This window comes from Oryx dammah, unplaced genomic scaffold (assembly GCF_014754425.2).
Source record: "Oryx dammah isolate SB20612 unplaced genomic scaffold, SCBI_Odam_1.1 HiC_scaffold_29, whole genome shotgun sequence".
Taxonomy (NCBI): Eukaryota; Metazoa; Chordata; class Mammalia; order Artiodactyla; family Bovidae; genus Oryx; species Oryx dammah.
Window position 1 is genome coordinate 85,092,915 of NW_024070213.1, and position 9,789 is coordinate 85,102,703.

The 9,789-nt window shown below is 53.3% G+C and overlaps 1 protein-coding gene across 3 annotated transcripts in view; it reads right to left on the reverse strand.

Annotated features, from left to right (window-relative positions):
- The window catches only part of LOC120858139 (collagen alpha-1(II) chain), a 30,042-nt gene extending 20,751 nt beyond the window's left edge, over nucleotides 1-9,291 (reverse strand). Inside the window, exons 1-11 of one of the 3 annotated variants that reach the window (XM_040233994.1) lie at nucleotides 9,058-9,291; nucleotides 4,747-4,953; nucleotides 3,272-3,288; nucleotides 3,039-3,071; nucleotides 2,905-2,937; nucleotides 2,751-2,804; nucleotides 2,503-2,604; nucleotides 1,447-1,524; nucleotides 771-815; nucleotides 612-665; nucleotides 137-190 (exon numbers count right to left, since the gene is read on the reverse strand). In XM_040233994.1, the coding sequence (XP_040089928.1) occupies nucleotides 137-190; nucleotides 612-665; nucleotides 771-815; nucleotides 1,447-1,524; nucleotides 2,503-2,604; nucleotides 2,751-2,804; nucleotides 2,905-2,937; nucleotides 3,039-3,071; nucleotides 3,272-3,288; nucleotides 4,747-4,953; nucleotides 9,058-9,142 (762 nt within the window). In that variant the 5' untranslated portion in view covers nucleotides 9,143-9,291. Of the gene's footprint in view, nucleotides 1-136; nucleotides 191-611; nucleotides 666-770; nucleotides 816-1,446; nucleotides 1,525-2,502; nucleotides 2,605-2,750; nucleotides 2,805-2,904; nucleotides 2,938-3,038; nucleotides 3,072-3,271; nucleotides 3,289-4,743; nucleotides 4,954-9,057 lie in introns of all 3 variants that reach the window. The other 2 variants (XM_040233993.1, XM_040233995.1) reach the window with 2 other exon arrangements.
- Between the last annotated feature and the right edge of the window lie 498 nt (nucleotides 9,292-9,789).

The window sequence follows — 9,789 nt, forward strand, 5'->3', positions numbered from 1 at the left end:
CCCCTCTCTCCAGCACCCCCTCTCTCCAGCACCCCCTCTCTCCAGCACCCCTCTCTCCAGCACCCCTCTCTCCAGCACCCCTCTCTCCAGGCCCTTTCAAGGGAGGCAGCCACTTGATTGACTCAGGTGTACTCACATCATCACCAGGTTTCCCAGGGGGGCCAGGAGGACCACGGGGGCCCATGGGACCCTACAAACAAAATAAGTGAGCTTAAGAGATGGTTAGAGGGGGGAAGACACCTAATCAGTGGGCGAAACCCAGGGATTATAGCTTTTGGAAGCTAGTTCATCTAAAAGGAAAAAAAGATGGAGGAACCAGTTTGTGCTGAGAGAGAGAAGAGGCGCAGAGCAGATCATAGCGGGAAGCAGTGGACAGCACAGGCCAGAAGGGGTGACCCAGAAAAAGGACTGACATGACAGAATCCTGGGTGGTTCCTGCCACATCTGGCTCCCTGTCAGTTCCCCCAGAGCTAAGACGGGACATCTGAGCTTCCTTTGAGCCCTCCACTGGAGAAAGCACTGGGCAGAGCCCAGAAGGCAACAGGACTAGGTTGTGAATGGCACATTGCCAGAAGATCCCCCAGGAGGGCAGGGCCCGCGCCAGCACTCACAGAGACACCGGGTTCCCCAGGTTCACCAGGGTTGCCTTGAAATCCTTGAGGTCCCTAAAAATTAAAGCAAGGACACCAGGTTGGCCCCCTAGAACAGACATCAGAGAGCTTGAAAGCATCTGTGTCTCCACTTTCCAAAAGGAAAAATCCAATACTTACGGGAGCACCAGCAGGGCCTGGGGGTCCCCGAGGTCCCATGGGGCCCTGCATTGGAACAGAAAATGAGGAGCTTTACTGGAAAGGCTTCACCCTCGGCCTCCACGGTGCCGCCGCCTCCCAGCCAACAGCCCAGACAAAGGACAAGGAGTTACTCTGTGAGCAGGGGCCCTGCAGGGGCTGCTCCCTCTCATTTTCCTCTCCCCTCGCAACATTCTATTTTTATTTATAGGTACCATTTGGACAGAGAAGCTGGCCTTGCTTTCCTCTGGACAGCAGCCATGTTTACTAAAGTCTGAGTTTCATTTAGCATGTGCCAAGTGGGAGCCACAGGACTGAGATTTCCTGCTGGAAGTCTTGTGGATGCTGGAGAACAGTGGCTGCTGTCTGCATTCTTCAGTTCTCATTCCAAGAGCAATAGCAACTGGCCTTCTGACAGATCAGCCTATATGCCTCTCTCCATCCTCATTCTTCTTAGTCACTCCAGCGCATCATTAAAACTGGCATCCATCGCCATTAAAAACCAAATGCTCTGGGCTAGCTAAATGGGAGGTTATGTAACTGATGGGGAAGGGCCGCTCCAAGTAATTATCTGTAAAGTGAGGTTGTCAGAGTCCCTGGCTCTGCTGAGGGCCGCCTCCTGCCACTTTGGCTGCGAAGAACTGGTGCCTTTTCTTACCATTGGTCCCTGCATCACTCCCATCTGGGCGCCACCAGCCTTCTCATCAAACCCACCAGCCATCTGGGCAGCAAAGTTCTGCAAATAAACCCAACAACATTAAAAGCTTGAGAGGCTATATGCTTTTCCTACATGGCTAGGTCAGCTATATCTGGATAGAAAAAAACTTTTAATTGTGGGAGACTAACCTAGCATTGATCAGAAACACTAATGATTCCTGAACAAAAGTTTTGGAAATGGCTTATTAGATGACAGTGGCATAACCATTTCCCTGGAAGATGAAGTGTTACTTGGAAGAGTATCCATTACTTGCATTTCATTTTGTAAGTTTTCTTTAATTTGAAAATATTAAATATATTATTCCACATAAATTGAAAACTATAACTAAAATATAACTTTTAAAGGTTCTTTTTTTTTCTTTTCTAAGACCTTAATGCCCAGCAAAACACTAAAATCAACAGTCTTAAAATATTTTACCAGAGAATATAGTAGGCATCTATGAGCCATTCAAGTTTAAAAATTTAAATCATAGCAAACATCAAAATGGCAAACCTGCAAAAACTGGGCAATAATGTAATTTGTTGATTGGTCTGACTCCAAAAACAACTTTAGCCACACACCTTTCCTCAGTGGGGCTCTTTCATGAGAATAAATAGTTGCTTGGAATGTACTTGGCAAAGATGAAGCTTCAACGTCTTCCAAGGACAGTGGTCACTCTTCTTCCAGGGAACCGCGAGTGCCCAGTCATCCTCTCCTCCAACCCCTACACCCACTCCCAAGGACCAGCCACACAGTAGAGATGCCAGGAAGCCAGGTAACTGAAGACTTTCTTTACAGAAACCCAGTGAGTGAACAAAGTCAGTCCTTAGCGCCACAGTCTCTCGCTCACTATGTGATTCCACTAAATTACAGCCCTGGGGGAGAAGTCCATGTTCAAGACAGGCTGTGGACACACTTCTGGCAGCCCTGGGAGCCAGCCAGGTGAGTGTGACTAGCAATTTAGAAGCCACATTTCTGGAGAGACAGCCTGAAGGAAGGGGACATAAGGATACTTACTCCACCAAGGCCAGGGGGGCCGGGGGGGCCGGGAGGACCAGGGGGGCCAGGGTTTCCAGGGGTCCCAGGCTCTCCATCTCTGCCACGAGGTCCAGGAGCACCCTTGGCAGAAAGAGAAAGAGGCCCCAGTGTGAAGCAGTGTTTATACAAGACCCATCTGTCTACAGGCTGCCCTTGAGGCATTTGGAGGGGTCCTTAGAGAACCTGGGGAGTCCACAAGGGTCAGACAGCATTGTTTCTCTACTCACTTTTTCACCTTTGTCACCACGATCACCTCTGGGACCTTGTTCACCTGCAGGTCCCTGAAAATGAAGAAAATATTGAGACGACAGCAAGACTGAGAGAGCCTGCTGATCAATAACTCAAGGAAAGCATGGAAAACGGGGTTTCTCTTTTTTTTACCTGAGGTCCAGGAGGTCCTTTGGGTCCTACGATCTGTGAGAGAGACACCGACAAAATGGCAAGTTAGAAGAGACCTCAAGGAAATGACCCAGTTAGAAAAGTTGACGCAACATGGGAGTAGAAAGTGTACTTACATCCTTGATGTCTCCAGGTTCTCCTTTCTGTCCCTGAAACATGAAACATTGTCAGGATTGAGTCAAGCAAGCTCACCAAGCCTCCAGTACAAAACAGTAGCCCCTGCATCAAGGTGCCCAGTGAAACAGATCTTTTGTTGATGCCTAAAAAACGCATGCTGAATGAGTACAGCATTGCTTTTAATGAAGAAAATATAAAGAGGAAAAAAAAAGCAAACAACAACAATCCTCACCTTTGGTCCTGGTTGCCCTGCAAATGGAAGAAATAGAGAAGGAGAATGTAAGAGTCATGAAATGGATAAGTACAACTTCTTGTCATTCAAACTTTCATGAAGGCATCATAGAAAGGGACACAACCAGGGAAGGAGGTAGCTTCCTGTTACTCCACTGAAGCCCTCTGTTGGGGTGTTAGGTTTCACTGGGGTCTGGAGTTGCTGAGGTCCCAAGAGGAACAGAGATGACCCAGAATTTGTTATTGAAAGGCAATCAGCATGCAGGGGCCAAAAAGAATACAAAGAACTCAAGGTCTATCAGCCACCAGGAGAGAAAGCACCCAAAACTGAGAAACGGAGAAGTTCAGTTTCTTCTCTTCCCCAGAAGGGTAAGAAGACCCTCCCATAGCCCAAGCACCCTGCAACACATCCCCCACCCCAGAAGAAGAGTTAGGTATTTAGAAAGGTCTTACATTCAAGCTGGGTCTCCATGAAGCAAGCACAAAAAAACAGCAGAGCACAGAAGTTACAGAGGGCATTGGAGTCAGTGCCCCCCCGAATCAATAACCCTTTCCCCATTTGTAGCAGTGAAATAGTAAATGTGATCAATGCTTCACTCACATAGGCCCCTGAAAAATGATCTGGGGAAGTGGGCTATCAAAGCGGCTTCCCCAAGCAGCTTTCCACGGTGGGTGAAGTGTTAAGGAAAGGCAACTGCTCGCTTCCTTTTCAACTGTCTTCTCGGCTTGATCAGGAAGAAAATGGTGAGGGCTACCCAAAAGGCCTAGATGTCTGTCCCCATCCCCCTTCAGGGGGATAGAGCATGGGCTCCAGACCTGGGGAGGGGTCACCTGCACACCTACACATTCACCAGCCCCGGCTCCAGGGTGTAGGCAACTGGGGCTCTGTCTGGGGCCCAGCTCCGCTCTTCACCACTAGAACTTCCAGACCCCAGCTCTTCCTTCTGCTAGGAACTTGCTCCTTAATTGGCAGTCAATACCAACAGAGGCAAAACCAAAAGGAAACTGCCACCAATGCTCCGTATTTTTCAAAAGGGGGCCTGCCCTTTCTGTCGCCCCATTGGCCAGCAGAGCTTGCTCCACATTGAAGACTACATGTTTGGAGGCCAAGGTGTGGGCAATAGAGGAGGAATGAATCTGTGTTTTGGCCAGAAGGAGCACTGGATCTCCATTGTGGCTCAAGGACTTTGCAGAGGTGCTTACAGTGAGGACGCTTGTGTGGAGTCCCCTCTGTCCTCCAGGTCTTAGGAGCATATTTTCTGGAGTGTCAGGTGAGGAAGGACCCCTCTGGGGTGTCAGACTCACTCAGTGTCATTCTGCAAGCGAGAAGTCACCTTTCCCTTCAGCCTCAGCTGCTGGGGTGCCATGGATAACCAGTCCCTCTGCTTCACAGAGATGACTGGCATCCATGGCAGGGCATTTGCTGCCCCTGCAAGTAATTTATTTATGTGGAACAGGAAATAAATAAATTACGACCACTGGCAGTGGGGAGGTCAGCTGAGCAGATGGGGCAGCACTCTCCGAAGGGGGTCTCGGGGCTGAGGCAGTCTTTCATGTCTTCACAGATTATGTCGTCGCAGAGGACAGTCCCAGTGTCACAGACACAGATCCGGCAGGGCTCGGGCTTCCACACATCCTTATCATTATACCTCTGCCCGTCCTGCACACAGCTGCCAGCCTTCTCTGCACCGAGGGTAGGGCGGGGGGAAGCGGAGAGCCAAGAGAAGGAGGGGATGAGGAGCCAGAAGAGAAAAAGAGAGAGGTTGCAGGTCAACTTGACATCATTTGAATGCTGAAGCGTGTGGACTCCGGCCACCCAACATAGAGAACTTGTTATTTTTTCTAAGACATCATTCATTCTTCCACGTAGTCAACAAATATTATTGTCCACTTTGCACTCTGCTCTCTATTCACCAATGAAAATCCTGACCCAGCAGGGAAGGTTGGGGGTGAGGGGGCAGCACTGAGGATGAAATACTGTCTTCATGCATCTCATATTGGGGAGACATGATGATGTGGGGGTCATGGGCAAGTTAGAGTAGGAGCAGGAGGAGGATGAGCCTCTGAACTGGGGGACTCAGGACTGTAAAGACAGAGGGGAGGGGAAAATGCAGAGATGCCCACACCCCACCCCACCCCCAACACAGGGACAGAGGCCTTCTTTCTTCTGCCTGCCTCTAGGAATTATGGGATCTGCTGAATACAACTGACAGCTAAAATTCAGAAGGCGTGGAGAAAATTCTACCCACAGAAATTAGACTCTATCAGCAGCCAGGCTCCAGAAGTAGATATATGGGGGTGGAGGTGTGTGAAAGGATGAGCTATCAGAGGTAGGATCTTGTCCCATTCTTTAAATAATATTAGTCTTAGGACCAATTTAGGGAAGGGGTTTGGGCCAGTCAAACAATACACCTGGATAGAACCCACGAGGGCTGATAAAATGCCCCGGGAGGCAAGCAGGGCCAAAGGTCCCTCTACAGGTGCTGACCTCCAGCTGGAGCCCCCTCTGGAGAGAGCCTGCTTCCACATGAAGACAACGTCTCAATGTGACGGAGGGGATATGGAAGGAGGCTTTGAATGCCTGGTCCCGGCCAAGAGTAGCCAGTCCAGGCCCGGCCCCCTCCAAGAATGCAGACAAAGAAGGGCACGGAGTAGTCCCCCTCCATAAGCGCCCTGCCGTCTGGAATTCACCCTGCAAACGAAGCCTGTGCTGACAAGAGCGCTCCGAAGAGCGCCAAGCGTGGCAGAGCCCGCACCACGTGCTAGGGAGCGCCCAGCGCTGTTTTTCTCATCAGAATCGTCAAAGCACTGGCAGCAAGGGATGAATAATAGGAAAGGGCCACAAACCAGGTGGGCGGAGAGAGAAACGGGCCTACCCCCGCTCTTTAAGGAGACTCTGAAAGATAAACCTTTTTTTTTACTAGACAAAAAAAAAAAATCCCCTCAGCCTTTGGCGGTGGGGGGTGGGGTGGGGTTGGCGGGGTGGGGTGGGGGGAAATCCTAGCTTAAGTAGCAAAATCGCTGGGCCACACCCACTGCTAAAATGGGTGGAGCTGCAGAAAGCGAGGGGTTGGGTCCAGACTACAGAAGAACCCACTCTCAGCCAGGAGGGCCGTAGGGGGGAAAGAGTAAAATGCTGGACGAGGGGGTTCACCCAGAAGGCAGATCAGATTTCCCTCGGAAGGGCGGTCCCGGGATGCGCGGGCGCTGGGGCGGGGCCGCAGCTCTGGGTGTGAGAGCCCTACGGTGACTCTGTGACTGCGGCTCTGGACGCAGCTCGCCCACGGACACTGGGAGGGTGAAAAGTGCGATTAAATGACTGCCCCAGAAAGAAGCCAGCTCCGTAACCGGATCCCTTAGGTGTGGACGGAGGAGCCCAGCACCTCCATAATTGCTGTTCGAAACGGCTGCCGATAGCATCCCGGCGCGCCTGATCGTGTTCCCCTCATTACCGCAGGGCCGTATAAGCGACTCTTTGTAGTAGGCCAATTAAAAAGTTACCTCTTTGGGGGAACTGTTTTGCTTCGCGGCCGCTCCGCGCAGGGCTGGAGCCTGAGAGGTGGCGGCGGGCGGGCACAGGGGGGCATTGTGGGAGATGGGGTCGGGGAGTCCGGGGGAACCCACCGGACCTTGCCTCTCATGAATGGGGCTTTTCTCGAGCGCACACAGAGTCCGATTCACAGGTCTCCGCAAGGAATCAGTTTAAATAAATACGGGCAGCGTTTCAGCCCCATCTGGAAGCCATCGCTGCCAATCTCCTAACGCAAACAAGCCTCACAAAGACGGATTGAGGTCTCTCCCCCGAGCCGAGGGGCACTTTTCAGAGACGAGGGCTGTGAAATGCAGATGTGGGTCAAAAACGCAGCAACCAATAAGCTTCTCAAACTTGTGGAAAGATGGGGAGGAGGGGCGTGCCCGAGCCCTAGGTTACTGACATTCCTGACGTCCACGCAGACTGCGTCCTTCCCCACGTCACGTCTTTGGGTCCGCTGACCCAGGGGAGTGGGTTACCCGGCCAGGGTGCGCTAGGGCGCAAAGCCAGCGGCTCTAATGCTCTGCCCCTGGGGAGGGAGGTGGGGGGAGGAGCGACTGGGAGATCTGGGCCCAAAGAGCTGTGGAATTCATTCCCTCCTAGGAAAGTTGCGGCGCTGAGAACGCTCTGCCACTTAAGTGAGCGCCTCTAATACCAGATGCAGAGTTTGGGGATTTTGAGAGTCACCTAGCTAATTCCATTGCGCACTATGGCAGAGGTCAGTCAAGAAGACAGCTTTGTGAGTGTGTAAGTGCAAATTTAGGACAAATATATAGTCAATCCGAGCTGGGGCCACTAAGCGACACCGTATTCCAAGTGCCGTGAGCGCGCCTCCAGCTTAGTGCACCTCCCGACCCCCTGGCCAAAATCTTCGGCCTGAGGCTTCTTGCTGCTGCGCCGCGGGCTCCAGTTCTGCCCCTGTCGATCACCCTAACGAACGGAAAGTCCTTCTGGGCCCGAAGCCTTCTAAACTGTCTCCAGAGATAGCCAGGTGGCAGGCGAGACTGCAGAGAATCGTCGGCAGACGGACTTTTGATTTCCATACCTTCCCCCTAAATTTCCCCTGCGATTGATTTACAATCTGTAACATACAAAGACAGGGCTGGAATCCCAGCCGTCGGAAACGTGCCCAAACACGTGGAAAAAAAAAAAAAACACTTCTCTACTTAATACACTTTCCAGGCTTCATTTGTCCTAAATATAATCCCAGACAGTGGGACTTTACCAAAGGAGATGATGGAAAGGTGCGGTTCGAACTGTCTTTGGACCAGATTGTAAAACTGCCATCTCTAACCATATACGGTTGAAATTGTTATAGCAATCGACCAACCGTGTCCCACTCCTCTGCTACACACACACACACACACTCGCTCACTCACTCCTGGCAGAGCCTCGGCTAGTTCCAGAAACTTTTATAAAAGTAACTCATTGTAGTACCTGGCTTGGGGGGGCGGGTGCTGGAGAGGGCGGCTGAGGGGAAGACGGCGGGGAGGGGGCGCTATTTTCCCGGACGTTTCAAAAGCAAGGTCTGGTTGGAATGTTACCGCCTTTCAGATGGCCTCTCCTGCGGGAAGTTTCTGTATCTTTTCGAGGCAAGGGGAAAGCCAAGATGCCAAGCGGGCTGCACCTTGCTCCTGGGCCAGCCATGAAAGGCAGAAAACCCACGAGGGGCACTGAGATCTCAGGGTGTCTCTCCGAAGCCCTTCATCGCGGCCTCGGGTTTCAGCCTACCAGTTTCAGAGAATCTCCTTTGTCTAACTAACTTCCCTTTGAACCTCAGACACCGACCCCTGGACACCACTGGGAATTCAACCCCTTGGCGCTTGCCCGCTTCTTCGCTCGTGCTTTTTCTCGCCTACTTTTCCTAAGATCTATGGGCCACAACCTGTTTTGCTGAACCCTGAGTGCTTGGGTGAGTCAAGCAGTGTGCGTGTGCGCTTAATTATCAAAGAGAGTGCGCTTGAATCTAAGCGCAAACTTCCGACCAGACGCTTTGCTTCTTTAATATTCCTGCGCAACGCAAGGACGGGCAAATGCCTCCAACCACCACCCGCGGGGAGGACGTTAGGACAGAGCCTCTGACTTGCAGAATTCCATTCAATGAGCTGCTGCGCATCCTGCACCCGTCTCCGCGCGCCTTGACCCCGGAGCCGCTCTAACCCAGACCCGCGGGCTCCAGAGCGCGAGAGGGCCAGGAAAGAGGATGCTGAGGGTCGACACAGAAGGGTGGCAGGCAGGAGCTGTGGACGACTTACGGACATCCTGGCCGTGACACCGAAGGACAGCGGCGACGAGCAGCGTCAGCAGCACCAGCGTCTGGGGAGCCCCGAGGCGGATCATAGCTCACCGCGGGGCCTGGCGGAGCCGGGCCCGGGCGGAGCGCAGCGAGGCGGCAGGAGCACGGCGTGGGTCCGGGTCTCTACCGCGCCCTCATGCAGGAGGCCTTCGGAGCAGGAGGAGGAGGCAGGAGACCCGGCAGCCCAGCAGCGCTCTGCGTCTTCTCTCCGCCGCGGCGCCCGTTATATGCGCCCGGCCCCTCTCGAGGCTGGCGAACTCGCCCAAACCGCGGGCCGCCCCCGGCCCCCCGCGGGGTTGTAACCTGAGACCCCGCCCCGTACCCCGCCTGGGCCCAGCCAGAGCCCGCACCTGCCCGGACCGGAGCCCCCCTCTCCGCTAGCCTTGCTTCCCGCCCCCCACCCTAAGTGTGCAGAGTGGCCTGATCGGGCGGGGCGCAGAGACGGCCCCTGTCTACCTCCCCCCCACCCACCTCGGGCTGCCGCGCTGCCCTCTCCGACCACAGGCGGGAAGGGGGGCCTCCGGCCCCTCCCCTCGGAGTTCTGCCCGGATTGGAGGGGTGGGGGTGTTTGCAGAGGCGCAGGCCGCGAGCCCTAGACCGTGGACGGAAAAGACTCTGGAGGGAGGAGGGGAAGCGGTAGAAAGAAGCAGAGGAGGAGGGAGAGAGGGGCATCGCATTGGGTCCTTGGGTT